This window comes from Bombina bombina, chromosome 4 (genome assembly GCF_027579735.1).
Source record: "Bombina bombina isolate aBomBom1 chromosome 4, aBomBom1.pri, whole genome shotgun sequence".
Lineage (NCBI taxonomy): Eukaryota > Metazoa > Chordata > Amphibia > Anura > Bombinatoridae > Bombina > Bombina bombina.
In genome coordinates this window covers 916059098-916074547 of record NC_069502.1, presented here as the reverse complement: position 1 = coordinate 916074547, position 15450 = coordinate 916059098, and the positions used below count along the sequence as shown (strand labels likewise).

The 15450-nt window shown below is 41.2% G+C and overlaps 1 protein-coding gene across 1 annotated transcript in view; it reads right to left on the bottom strand.

Moving 5' to 3' along the window:
- The window catches only part of TTC27 (tetratricopeptide repeat domain 27), a 1013239-nt gene that overhangs the window by 552819 nt on the left and 444970 nt on the right, over window positions 1–15450 (bottom strand). The window contains exon 9 of the mRNA XM_053711856.1: window positions 719–831. Within this exon, the coding sequence (XP_053567831.1) occupies window positions 719–831 (113 nt within the window). The remainder of the gene's footprint in view (window positions 1–718; window positions 832–15450) is intronic.

Sequence of the window (15450 nt, the reverse complement as noted above, 5' to 3'; positions counted from 1 at the left end):
TATATATATATATATATATATATACATTGAGATATATATACACATACAGAAAGACAGACAGATAATAGTATTTATATTTTTTATAATTATGTAATTATATAATTTCTCTTATATTTAATTTAAATAAAAAATAATACTGTTACTATACTTCCTACTAATACTCACTAGCTGATAATACAAATGCCTCTGTTTCAGTGGCTATTGGGGCACAGGTTAAGAAAATTAGTTTTTCAAAAAACATAAATACCCTTTGAAACGCCTTCTTTTAGAGGCAACACAGAAAAGCTGCTTGCAATGACCTCTAAAGGAGAATGTGGTACTGCATTACAGGTGGGGTATATCATAGTGGAAGGGAGTGTTTCTGAGGAGTTTATTGGGAAAGAGGCGTGAGACTTTCGGTGGGGTTCAGTAGGGAAGTTCCCAAGGTGTTAAAAGGACATTAAATGCTAAATACATTGTATAAGCAAAGTAGTGAGATTATTTAACTCCTTCCTCTAGTCATTGGTGCCGCCATGTTTAAATCTTTTACTTCATTTTATTACTGACATGTGCAGAAACTCTCCTTCAGATACCTGCAGTGTAACCTAGGTTTCATTAAGGCAGCACCCATGATTAGAGGGAGGTGCACGAGTGCTTAGTATCCTTTTAAGGTGGTATTGTAGTGTAGTCCTAACATACATATATTATATATGTGTCAATGCTCATAATTATGGCTTACCAAATTCCAAGGATTACTGCCAACTCTTCAGCACATAGGTCTGGTATCTGAAACTGGTCAGGATCTGCTAACATGATTTTATTTAGAACTGTATCATCTTGCAGTTCCTGGTTCTGTAAATGAAGAAATGAAATCATGAATACACAACAGCTTAATAATGGTGATTCTCCGACAACAAATGTACACATAACATTATATACATGCATTCTATCATTACTAGCAAGCAGGCCAGCCCATAGGCCCCAACACTGTCATAAAGGGTGAGAGTATGAGAAAGGGCAATGTACATCCTGTAGTTAATTTACAAAAACATTTGATGGTATCAAGAGGTGTAATATATAGTGTTACTCTTTATATAGGACACACTGAATGTTGGGACAGGAGCAGGCTATAAAGGGAAAGGGAAATAAGGGGGTTGGGCCTTGCCCAGGGCTTCAAAAAATGCTAAAGACCCTGCTAGCAAGATTAGCCAAATCCTTTTATCATTGATACAAAGGAAAATTATTATAAATTTAAATTTGATCAAATAAGAAAAAAAACAGAATTTATGTTTACCTGATAAATTACTTTCTCCAACGGTGTGTCCGGTCCACGGCGTCATCCTTACTTGTGGGATATTCTCTTCCCCAACAGGAAATGGCAAAGAGCCCAGCAAAGCTGGTCACATGATCCCTCCTAGGCTCCGCCTACCCCAGTCATTCGACCGAAAGTTAAGGAGGAATATTTGCATAGGAGAAACCATATGGTACCGTGGTGACTGTAGTTAAAGAAAATAAATTATCAGACCTGATTAAAAAACCAGGGCGGGCCGTGGACCGGACACACCGTTGGAGAAAGTAATTTATCAGGTAAACATAAATTCTGTTTTCTCCAACATAGGTGTGTCCGGTCCACGGCGTCATCCTTACTTGTGGGAACCAATACCAAAGCTTTAGGACACGGATGAAGGGAGGGAGCAAATCAGGTCACCTAAATGGAAGGCACCACGGCTTGCAAAACCTTTCTCCCAAAAATAGCCTCAGAAGAAGCAAAAGTATCAAACTTGTAAAATTTGGTAAAAGTGTGCAGTGAAGACCAAGTCGCTGCCCTACATATCTGATCAACAGAAGCCTCGTTCTTGAAGGCCCATGTGGAAGCCACAGCCCTAGTGGAATGAGCTGTGATTCTTTCGGGAGGCTGCCGTCCGGCAGTCTCGTAAGCCAATCTGATGATGCTTTAAATCCAAAAAGAGAGAGAGGTAGAAGTTGCTTTTTGACCTCTCCTTTTACCGGAATAAACAACAAACAAGGAAGATGTTTGTCTAAAATCCTTTGTAGCATCTAAATAGAATTTTAGAGCGCGAACAACATCCAAATTGTGCAACAAACGTTCCTTCTTTGAAACTGGTTTCGGACACAGAGAAGGTACGATAATCTCCTGGTTAATGTTTTTGTTAGAAACAACTTTTGGAAGAAAACCAGGTTTAGTACGTAAAACCACCTTATCTGCATGGAACACCAGATAAGGAGGAGAACACTGCAGAGCAGATAATTCTGAAACTCTTCTGGCAGAAGAAATTGCAACTAAAAACAAAACTTTCCAAGATAATAACTTAATATCAACGGAATGCAAGGGTTCAAACGGAACCCCCTGAAGAACTGAAAGAACTAAATTGAGACTCCAAGGTGGAGTCAAAGGTTTGTAAACAGGCTTAATTCTAACCAGAGCCTGAACAAAGGCTTGAACATCTGGCACAGCAGCCAGTTTTTTGTGAAGTAACACCGACAAGGCAGAAATCTGTCCCTTCAGGGAACTTGCAGATAATCCTTTTTCCAATCCTTCTTGAAGGAAGGATAGAATCCTAGGAATCTTAACCTTGTCCCAAGGGAATCCTTTAGATTCACACCAACAGATATATTTTTTCCAAATTTTGTGGTAAATCTTTCTAGTTACAGGCTTTCTGGCCTGAACAAGAGTATCGATAACAGAATCTGAGAACCCTCGCTTCGATAAAATCAAGCGTTCAATCTCCAAGCAGTCAGCTGGAGTGAAACCAGATTCGGATGTTCGAACGGACCCTGAACAAGAAGGTCTCGTCTCAAAGGTAGCTTCCAAGGTGGAGCCGATGACATATTCACCAGATCTGCATACCAAGTCCTGCGTGGCCACGCAGGAGCTATCAAGATCACCGACGCCCTCTCCTGATTGATCCTGGCTACCAGCCTGGGGATGAGAGGAAACGGCGGGAACACATAAGCTAGTTTGAAGGTCCAAGGTGCTACTAGTGCATCCACTAGAGCCGCCTTGGGATCCCTGGATCTGGACCCGTAGCAAGGAACTTTGAAGTTCTGACGAGAGGCCATCAGATCCATGTCTGGAATGCCCCACAGCTGAGTGACTTGGGCAAAGATTTCCGGATGGAGTTCCCACTCCCCCGGATGCAATGTCTGACGACTCAGAAAATCCGCTTCCCAATTTTCCACTCCTGGGATGTGGATAGCAGACAGGTGGCAGGAGTGAGACTCCGCCCATAGAATGATTTTGGTCACTTCTTCCATCGCTAGGGAACTCCTTGTTCCCCCCTGATGGTTGATGTACGCAACAGTTGTCATGTTGTCTGATTGAAACCGTATGAACTTGGCCCTCGCTAGCTGAGGCCAAGCCTTGAGAGCATTGAATATCGCTCTCAGTTCCAGAATATTTATCGGTAGAAGAGATTCTTCCCGAGACCAAAGACCCTGAGCTTTCAGGGATCCCCAGACCGCGCCCCAGCCCATCAGACTGGCGTCGGTCGTGACAATGACCCACTCTGGTCTGCGGAATGTCATCCCTTGTGACAGGTTGTCCAGGGACAGCCACCAACGGAGTGAGTCTCTGGTCCTCTGATTTACTTGTATCTTCGGAGACAAGTCTGTATAGTCCCCATTCCACTGACTGAGCATGCACAGTTGTAATGGTCTTAGATGAATGCGCGCAAAAGGAACTATGTCCATTGCCGCTACCATCAACCCGATCACTTCCATGCACTGAGCTATGGAAGGAAGAGGAACGGAATGAAGTATCCGACAAGAGTCTAGAAGTTTTGTTTTTCTGGCCTCTGTTAGAAAAATCCTCATTTCTAAGGAGTCTATAATTGTTCCCAAGAAGGGAACCCTTGTTGACGGGGATAGAGAACTCTTTTCCACGTTCACTTTCCATCCGTGAGATCTGAGAAAGGCCAGGACGATGTCCGTGTGAGCCTTTGCTTGAGGAAGGGACGACGCTTTAATCAGAATGTCGTCCAAGTAAGGTACTACAGCAATGCCCCTTGGTCTTAGCACAGCTAGAAGGGACCCTAGTACCTTTGTGAAAATCCTTGGAGCAGTGGCTAATCCGAAAGGAAGCGCCACGAACTGGTAATGTTTGTCCAGGAATGCGAACCTTAGGAACCGATGATGTTCCTTGTGGATAGGAATATGTAGATACGCATCCTTTAAATCCACCGTGGTCATGAATTGACCTTCCTGGATGGAAGGAAGAATAGTTCGAATGGTTTCCATCTTGAACGATGGAACCTTGAGAAACTTGTTTAAGATCTTGAGATCTAAGATTGGTCTGAACGTTCCCTCTTTTTTGGGAACTATGAACAGATTGGAGTAGAACCCCATCCCTTGTTCTCTTAATGGAACAGGATGAATCACTCCCATTTTTAACAGGTCTTCTACACAATGTAAGAATGCCTGTCTTTTTATGTGGTCTGAAGACAACTGAGACCTGTGGAACCTCCCCCTTGGGGGAAGTCCCTTGAATTCCAGAAGATAACCTTGGGAGACTATTTCTAGCGCCCAAGGATCCAGAACATCTCTTGCCCAAGCCTGAGCGAAGAGAGAGAGTCTGCCCCCCACCAGATCCGGTCCCGGATCGGGGGCCAACATTTCATGCAGTCTTGGTAGCAGTGGCAGGTTTCTTGGCCTGCTTTCCCTTGTTCCAGCCTTGCATTGGTCTCCAAGCTGGCTTGGCTTGAGAAGTATTACCCTCTTGCTTAGAGGACGTAGCACCTTGGGCTGGTCCGTTTCTACGAAAGGGACGAAAATTAGGTTTATTTTTTGCCTTGAAAGGCCGATCCTGAGGAAGGGCGTGGCCCTTACCCCCAGTGATATCAGAGATAATCTCTTTCAAGTCAGGGCCAAACAGCGTTTTCCCCTTGAAAGGAATGTTAAGTAGCTTGTTCTTGGAAGACGCATCAGCCGACCAAGATTTCAACCAAAGCGCTCTGCGCGCCACAATAGCAAACCCAGAATTCTTAGCCGCTAACCTAGCCAATTGCAAAGTGGCGTCTAGGGTGAAAGAATTAGCCAATTTGAGAGCATTGATTCTGTCCATAATCTCCTCATAAGGAGGAGAATCACTATCGACCGCCTTTATCAGCTCATCGAACCAGAAACATGCGGCTGTAGCGACAGGGACAATGCATGAAATTGGTTGTAGAAGGTAACCCTGCTGAACAAACATCTTTTTAAGCAAACCTTCTAATTTTTTATCCATAGGATCTTTGAAAGCACAACTATCCTCTATGGGTATAGTGGTGCGTTTGTTTAAAGTGGAAACCGCTCCCTCGACCTTGGGGACTGTCTGCCATAAGTCCTTTCTGGGGTCGACCATAGGAAACAATTTTTTAAATATGGGGGGAGGGACGAAAGGAATACCGGGCCTTTCCCATTCTTTATTAACAATGTCCGCCACCCGCTTGGGTATAGGAAAAGCTTCTGGGAGCCCCGGCACCTCTAGGAACTTGTCCATTTTACATAGTTTCTCTGGGATGACCAACTTGTCACAATCATCCAGAGTGGATAATACCTCCTTAAGCAGAATGCGGAGATGTTCCAACTTAAATTTAAATGCAATCACATCAGGTTCAGCCTGTTGAGAAATGTTCCCTGAATCAGTAATTTCTCCCTCAGACAAAACCTCCCTGGCCCCATCAGACTGGGTTAGGGGCCCTTCAGAAATATTAATATCAGCGTCGTCATGCTCTTCAGTATCTAAAACAGAGCAGCCGCGCTTACGCTGACAAGTGTTCATTTTGGCTAAAATGTTTTTGACAGAATTATCCATTACAGCCGTTAATTGTTGCATAGTAAGGAGTATTGGCGCGCTAGATGTACTAGGGGCCTCCTGAGTGGGCAAGACTCGTGTAGACGAAGGAGGGAATGATGCAGTACCATGCTTACTCCCCTCACTTGAGGAATCATCTTGGGCATCATTGTCATTATCACATAAATCACATTTATTTAAATGAATAGGAATTCTGGCTTCCCCACATTCAGAACACAGTCTATCTGGTAGTTCAGACATGTTAAACAGGCATAAACTTGATAACAAAGTACAAAAACGTTTTAAAATAAAACCGTTACTGTCACTTTAAATTTTAAACTGAACACACTTTATTACTGCAATTGCGAAAAAACATGAAGGAATTGTTCAAAATTCACCAAAATTTCACCACAGTGTCTTAAAGCCTTAAAAGTATTGCACACCAAATTTGGAAGCTTTAACCCTTAAAATAACGGAACCGGAGCCGTTTTAAACTTTAACCCCTTTACAGTCCCTGGTATCTGCTTTGCTGAGACCCAACCAAGCCCAAAGGGGAATACGATACCAAATGACGCCTTCAGAAAGTCTTTTCTAAGTATCAGAGCTCCTCTCACATGCGACTGCATGCCATGCCTCTCAAAAACAAGTGCGCCAAACCGGCGCGAAAATGAGGCTCTGCTTATGCTTTGGGAAAGCCCCTAAGGAATAAGGTGTCTAATACAGTGCCTGCCGATATTATTATATCAAAATACCCAGATAAAATGATTCCTCAAGGCTAAATATGTGTTAATAATGAATCGATTTAGCCCAGAAAAAGTCTACAGTCTTAATAAGCCCTTGTGAAGCCCTTATTTACGATCGTAATAAACATGGCTTACCGGATCCCATAGGGAAAATGACAGCTTCCAGCATTACATCGTCTTGTTAGAATGTGTCATACCTCAAGCAGCAAGAGACTGCACACTGTTCCCCCAACTGAAGTTAATTGCTCTCAACAGTCCTGTGTGGAACAGCCATGGATTTTAGTTACGGTTGCTAAAATCATTTTCCTCATACAAACAGAAATCTTCATCTCTTTTCTGTTTCTGAGTAAATAGTACATACCAGCACTATTTCAAAATAACAAACTCTTGATTGAATAATAAAAACTACAGTTAAACACTAAAAAACTCTAAGCCATCTCCGTGGAGATGTTGCCTGTACAACGGCAAAGAGAATGACTGGGGTAGGCGGAGCCTAGGAGGGATCATGTGACCAGCTTTGCTGGGCTCTTTGCCATTTCCTGTTGGGGAAGAGAATATCCCACAAGTAAGGATGACGCCGTGGACCGGACACACCTATGTTGGAGAAAAAAGAAACCTGCAACTGCTACAATTTTAAAAATATAAAACATCACTGTTACATGTACTTCCTTAAATTATACCTATATTCAGGGTTATGATGCAACTTTAAAGGTACATAAAACCAAAAATATAATTTGTAATTCGAATAGAGCATGCCTTTTTTTTTTTTTTTTAAGATATTTTTATTAACGTTCAAGGCAAGGCATACATGAACAAAAAAAAAAAAAAAAACAAGCATAATAACATATAAGCTTCATATGGTACAAATCCATAAATACATCAAAGAGACCATTTTAGAGATATAATAAACAGATAGAATGCCTATTATCCTTTAGTGCCTCCCAGATGGTATAAGAAGCCACTCTTGGACCTCATTCATGTGCATATGAAATTATATGGGAGACTATTGCTAGCCATGGAAACCACTTGTGGTGATGCAAGTTGTAAGTACATAATAATTGTAATAAAGCTACTGCTACAGCACTTGTTTCTTTGGCATTGATCAATATTTTTCCTCTGGCAACATTCAGGTGTAATATAATACTTGGAAGAGACTGGAAACACAGCTAAAACTTTGATATTTAAATCTAGCTCCAAACCACGATATTTAGGATACAATTCTTATTCTTTTTCCTCTATTGGCACAATAGAACATTCATCAAAAAAAGATCAGGCTGTCAATTTAGGATAAAACCCAGGTTTGCTTGAAGTGCACCATCTCAATTGAATGCAGCATTGTTGGAATAAAACCAATAAGCAGGTTTAAAACAAAGAGATGGTTGTGTGAATGCTTCTACTATGAATAAAGTATTAAGAGATTACAAGGGGAGTGCTAATTCACAGTGCGCCCGCAAACCGGTAAATTTGCCCATTTGTTGGCACACAATAAGTAACCAGCTATTACAAGAATAATTAAGAGATTGGAATAAAAATGGAACATTACAAACTACTTCAAGATTAAAAAAATACAGAGGAAGAACCCAAAAACAGAATTTATGCTTACCTGATAAATTACTTTCTCCAACGGTGTGTCCGGTCCACAGCGTCATCCTTACTTGTGGGATATTCTCTTCCCCAACAGGAAATGGCAAAGAGTCCCAGCAAAGCTGGTCACATGATCCCTCCTAGGCTCCGCCCACCCCAGTCATTCGACCGACGGACAGGAGGAAATATATATAGGAGAAACCATATGATACCGTGGTGACTGTAGTTAGAGAAAATAATTCATCAGACCTGATTAAAAAACCAGGGCGGGCCGTGGACCGGACACACCGTTGGAGAAAGTAATTTATCAGGTAAGCATAAATTCTGTTTTCTCCAACATTGGTGTGTCCGGTCCACGGCGTCATCCTTACTTGTGGGAACCAATACCAAAGCTTTAGGACACGGATGAAGGGAGGGAGCAAATCAGGTCACCTAAATGGAAGGCACCACGGCTTGCAAAACCTTTCTCCCAAAAATAGCCTCCGAAGAAGCAAAAGTATCAAATTTGTAAAATTTGGCAAAAGTGTGCAGTGAAGACCAAGTCGCTGCCTTACATATCTGGTCAACAGAAGCCTCGTTCTTGAAGGCCCATGTGGAAGCCACAGCCCTAGTGGAGTGAGCTGTGATTCTTTCAGGAGGCTGCCGTCCGGCAGTCTCATAAGCCAATCGGATAATGCTTTTAAGCCAAAAGGAAAGAGAGGTAGAAGTCGCTTTTTGACCTCTCCTTTTACCAGAATAAACAACAAACAAGGAAGATGTTTGTCTGAAATCTTTAGTAGCCTCTAAATAGAATTTTAGAGCACGGACTACGTCCAAATTGTGTAACAAACGTTCCTTCTTTGAAACTGGATTCGGACACAAAGAAGGTACAACTATCTCCTGGTTAATATTTTTGTTGGAAACAACTTTCGGAAGAAAACCAGGCTTAGTACGCAAAACCACCTTATCTGCATGGAACACCAGATAGGGCGGAGAACACTGCAGAGCAGATAACTCTGAAACTCTTCTAGCAGAAGAAATTGCAACCAAAAACAAAACTTTCCAAGATAATAACTTAATATCTACGGAATGTAAGGGTTCAAACGGAACCCCTTGAAGAACTGAAAGAACTAGATTTAGACTCCAGGGAGGAGTCAAAGGTCTGTAAACAGGCTTGATCCTAACCAGAGCCTGAACAAATGCTTGAACATCTGGCACAGCTGCCAGTCTTTTGTGAAGTAAAACAGATAAAGCAGAGATCTGTCCCTTCAGAGAACTTGCAGATAATCCTTTCTCCAAACCTTCTTGTAGAAAGGATAGAATCTTAGGAATTTTTATCTTGTTCCATGGGAATCCTTTAGATTCACACCAACAGATATATTTTTTCCATATTTTATGGTAAATTTTTCTAGTTACAGGCTTTCTAGCCTGAATCAGAGTATCTATTACAGAATCTGAAAACCCACGCTTTGATAAAATCAAGCGTTCAATCTCCAAGCCGTCAGTTGGAGGGAAACCAGATTCGGATGTTCGAATGGACCCTGAACAAGAAGGTCCTGTCTCAAAGGTAGCTTCCATGGTGGAGCCGATGACATATTCACCAGGTCTGCATACCAAGTCCTGCGTGGCCACGCAGGAGCTATCAAGATCACCGAGGCCCTCTCCTGATTGATCCTGGCTACCAGCCTGGGGATGAGAGGAAACAGTGGGAATACATAAGCTAGGTTGAAGGTCCAAGGTGCTACTAGTGCATCTACTAGGGTCGCCTTGGGATCCCTGGATCTGGACCCGTAGCAAGGAACCTTGAAGTTCTGACGAGACGCCATCAGATCCATGTCTGGAATGCCCCATAATTGAGTTATTTGGGCAAAGATTTCCGGATGGAGTTCCCACTCCCCCGGATGGAATGTCTGACGACTCAGAAAATCCGCTTCCCAATTTTCCACTCCTGGGATGTGGATCGCAGACAAGTGGCAGGAGTGATCCTCCGCCCATTGAATTATCTTGGTTACTTCTTTCATCGCCAGGGAAGTCCTTGTTCCCCCCTGATGATTGATATATGCAACGGTCGTCATGTTGTCTGACTGAAACCTTATGAATTTGGCCTTTGCTAGTTGAGGCCAAGCTCTGAGAGCATTGAATATCGCTCTCAGTTCCAGAATGTTTATCGGGAGAAGAGACTCTTCCCGAGACCATAGACCCTGAGCTTTCAGGGATTCCCAGACCGCGCCCCAGCCCACTAGGCTGGCGTCGGTCGCGACAAAGACCCACTCTGGTCTGCGGAAGCTCATTCCCTGTGACAGATTGTCCAGGGTCAGCCACCAACGGAGTGAATCTCTGGTCTTTTGATCTACTTGAATCGTCGGAGACAAGTCTGTATAATCCCCATTCCACTGTCTGAGCATGCACAGTTGTAATGGTCTTAGATGAATTCGTGCAAAAGGAACTATGTCCATTGTTGCAACCATCAATCCTATTACTTCCATGCACTGCGCTATGGAAGGACGAGGAACAGAATGAAGTACTTGACAAGAGCTTAGAAGTTTTGATTTTCTGACCTCTGTCAGAAAAATCCTCATTTCTAAGGAATCTATTATTGTTCCCAAGAAGGGAACTCTTGTTGACGGGGACAGAGAACTTTTTTCTTTGTTCACCTTCCATCCGTGAGATCTGAGAAAGGCTAGGACGATGTCCGTATGAGCCTTTGCTTTTGACAGGGACGACGCTTGAATCAGGATGTCGTCCAAGTAAGGTACTACTGCAATGCCCCTTGGTCTTAGAACCGCTAGAAGGGACCCTAGTACCTTTGTGAAAATCCTTGGAGCAGTGGCTAATCCAAATGGAAGTGCCATAAACTGGTAATGCTTGTCCAGAAAAGCGAACCTTAGGAACTGATGATGTTCCTTGTGGATAGGAATATGTAGGTACGCATCCTTTAAATCCACGGTAGTCATAAATTGATTTTCCTGGATAGTAGGTAGGATCGTTCGAATAGTTTCCATTTTGAACGATGGTACCCTGAGAAATTTGTTTAGGATCTTTAGATCCAAAATTGGTCTGAATGTTCCCTCTTTTTTGGGAACTATGAACAGATTGGAATAAAATCCCATTCCTTGTTCTCTTATTGGAACTGGATGTATCACTCCCATCTTTAACAGGTCTTCTACACAATGTAAGAATGCCTGTCTCTTTATTTGGTTTGAAGATAATTGAGACCTGTGGAACCTTCCCCTTGGGGGTAGTTCCTTGAATTCCAGGAGATAACCTTGAGAAACTATTTCTTGCGCCCAAGGATCCTGAACATCTCTTGCCCAAGCCTGAGCAAAGAGAGAAAGTCTGCCCCCCACTAGATCCGGTCCCGGATCGGGGCTATCCCTTCATGCTGTTTTGGTAGCAGTGGTAGGCTTCTTGGCCTGCTTACCCTTGTTCCAGCCTTGCATTGGTTTCCAGGCTGGTTTGGGTTGTGAAGTATTACCCTCTTGCTTAGAGGATACAGAATTAGAGACTGGTCTGTTTCTGCGAAAGGGACGAAAATTAGGCTTATTATTAGCCTTAAAAGACCTATCCTGTGGGAGGGCGTGGCCCTTTCCCCAGTGATGTCTGAAATAATCTCTTTCAAATCAGGTCCAAATAATGTTTTACCTTTGAAAGGAATGTTTTGCAATTTTGTCTTGGAAGACACATCCGCTGACCAAGACTTTAGCCAAAGCACTCTGCGCGCCACGACAGCAAACCCTGAATTTTTCGCCGCTAATCTAGCTAATTGCAAAGCTGCATCTAAAACAAAAGAGTTAGCCAATTTAAGTGCTTGAACTCTGTCCATAACCTCCTTATACGAAGATTCTTTACTGAGCGATTTTTCTAGTTCCTCGAACCAGAAACACGCTGCCGTAGTGACAGGAACAATGCATGAAATTGGTTGTAGAAGGTAACCTTGCTGTACAAAAATCTTTTTAAGCAAACCCTCTAATTTCTTATCCATAGGATCTTTGAAAGCACAACTATCTTCGATAGGAATAGTAGTGCGTTTGTTTAGAGTAGAAACCGCCCCCTCGACCTTGGGGACTGTCTGCCATAAGTCCTTTCTGGGGTCGACTATAGGAAATAATTTCTTAAATATAGGGGGGGGAACAAAAGGTATGCCGGGCCTTTCCCACTCTTTATTTACTATGTCCGCCACCCGCTTGGGTATAGGAAAAGCGTCGGGGGGCACCGGAACCTCTAGGAACTTGTCCATCTTACATAATTTCTCTGGAATGACCAAATTGTCACAATCATCCAGAGTAGATAACACCTCCTTAAGCAGTGCGCGGAGATGTTCTAATTTAAATTTAAATGTCACAACATCAGGTTCAGCTTGATGAGAAATTTTTCCTGAATCTGAAATTTCTCCATCAGACAAAACCTCCCTCATGGCCCCTTGAGATTGGTGTGAGGGTATGTCAGAACAGTTATCATCAGCGTCCTCTTGCTCTTCAGTGTTTAAAACAGAGCAATCGCGCTTTCTCTGATAAGTAGGCATTTTGGATAAAAGATTTGCTATGGAGTTATCCGTTACAGCCGTTAATTGTTGCATGGTAATAAGTATTGGCGCACTAGATGTACTAGGGGCCTCCTGTGTGGGCATAACTGGTGTAGACACAGTAGGGGATGATGTAGTATCATGTTTACTCCCCTCATTTGAGGAATCATCTTGGGCAATATCATTATCTGTTGCATTACTGTCCTTACTTTGTTTGGACACTATGGCACAATTATCACATAAATTTAAATGGGGAGACACATTGGCTTTCATACATATAGAACATAGCTTATCTGATGGTACAGACATGTTAAACAGGCTTAAACTTGTCAACCAAGCACAAAAAACGTTTTAAAATAAAACCGTTACTGTCACTTTAAATTTCAAACTGAAAACACTTTATTACTGAATATGTGAAAAAGTATGAAGGAATTGTTCAAAATTCACCAAAATTTCACCACAGTGTCTTAAAGCATTAAAAGTATTGCACACCAAATTTCAGAGCTTTAACCCTTAAATTAACGGAACCGGAGCCGTTTTTACATTTAACCCCTATACAGTCCCAGAATGAGGCTCTGTCTATAACTAGAAAGGCCCCCATCTGAAAAAGGTGTCCAACACAGTGCCTGCCGTTTTTCTAAACGTTCCCCAAGATTATAATACCAATAATTAGTTAGAATCTGCATAATATGCCTAGTAAAGCAATTGTTTTAGCCCAGAAAAATGTCTACCAGTTTTTAAGCCCTTTTTGAAGCCCTTTATTCTTTTATGTTTAACTAAGAAAATGGCTTACCGGTCCCCATGAGGGGAAATGACAGCCTTCCAGCATTACATGGTCTTGTTAGAAATATGGCTAGTCATACCTTAAGCAGAAAAGACTGCTAACTGTTTCCCCCAACTGAAGTTACTTCATCTCAACAGTCCTGTGTGGAAACAGCAATCGATTTTAGTTACTGTCTGCTAAAAATCATCTTCCTCTTACAAACAGAAATCTTCATCCTTTTCTGTTTCAGAGTAAATAGTACATACCAGCACTATTTTAAAATAACAAACACTTGATAGAAGAATAAAACTACAAAAAACTCTTAACCATCTCCGTGGAGATGTTGCCTGTGCAACGGCAAAGAGAATGACTGGGGTGGGCGGAGCCTAGGAGGGATCATGTGACCAGCTTTGCTGGGACTCTTTGCCATTTCCTGTTGGGGAAGAGAATATCCCACAAGTAAGGATGACGCCGTGGACCGGACACACCAATGTTGGAGAAAAGTCCTTCATTTTAAAAATATTTGAAAAAGTAAGAATTCTCTTTGAAGAGGAGTGATACAGTCTGTATTTCAACCATGTGTAATAGAGACTAAAACTAACTGTTCTTTTGGATTGTAAAAGGTATTTGATGTGATTTGTATCTAGTCTCACAAACTCACATACATATAATATAATGATCTATTTAGAGACAGACAATTAACTAAATGAGACTATTAGATCATATTTTCTCCGTGCTTATATCTAAGGATTAAAGAGAAAGAATAGTAAACAAATAAATAAATACAAATACAATACATTTCATTTTAGTAGTATGTTTTTTTACATACTTTTCATGCTGTATGCATTTAGCTGCTTCTAAAAGTTAAAAGGACATGAAGCCCACAATGTATATTTTATAATTCAGATAGATGATAACATTTTTTTTTATTTTTTTTTAAGTATCAGATTTACTTGTAATATCAGATTTACTTTTTCTTGTGGTTTGTTGCAAAGAATGCCTGCTGGGCAAGTCAAGTGCACATTTCTGTAGCACTAAATGTCAAAGGTTTTGCAAGAATTCTTTTAAGCACTAGATGGCAGTGATAACTCATTGTTAAAACACTATATTGTTCCTGAGCCTACCTACCTGAGCATGTTCCCCTATTTAACCCTATAGGAGAAACTAAAAATTTTATGACACTGGGAATAAAAAAGTAAACAAATGAATAGATTTATTTTGACTACATGTTTTTCCTCATTGTTCAAGAAGATCTAGAACAAGAAATGTATATTCTTTGAAACCCTTAATTTTTATTTAACATGAAAAAAATATCCATAAAAAGCCCAACTCAATGAAAGAAGATAAAATAAATTAAATAACTGACTTCAAAAGATGAATTAGGATTGATTACAAATAAAACAAACCCACATTGGGCAAAAAATAACCATAAAATAGCCCATGCTACTGAATTTTTAGCTGAATTACAATTTCATTACTGTGTTTCTGGGTTTATTTTTACTTTCTACATAGAATACAATTACCATAAATTACCATAGGCATTGTGCAGAAAAAAAAGAAAAGATCCACTACAAATATTTAAAGGATAACATCAATATTTGTAGTTCAAAATACCATTTGTATTGCTAAATAGCCTCCTGGAATGTCTTGTGGGTGAGATCATATCCCTATTGAGCCAGATAAGTACTTAATGTCTTCGGGAACTCAGATTAAAAGATATTGTGTAATTCAGCGGTTAGTAAATTTATGAAGTTGTGTTGCTGGGCAACATCAGCAGTTCACTGATAGTTGCTGCAGTAGCGACTAGAAATGCAGCCACACAGCTGTTTGAGAATAGGATCATTGGCCAAGTAGTATTTTTTTGTAAACAATGAGCATGATGTGATGTTAAAACACATCACACAAGGAATAAACAAGAATCATACACAAAATATTCAGTGCTGTATTACAAATCTATATTTTATGAGCTAGATCATATTTGAGTTCCAAAACCTAACTGCAGACAACAAAAGTCTTTATAGATTTTAAACTCGATTTTTGTTGCTACTAAGGGTACGATTTATTAAGCTGTATTTGCAGCTTTTGATGC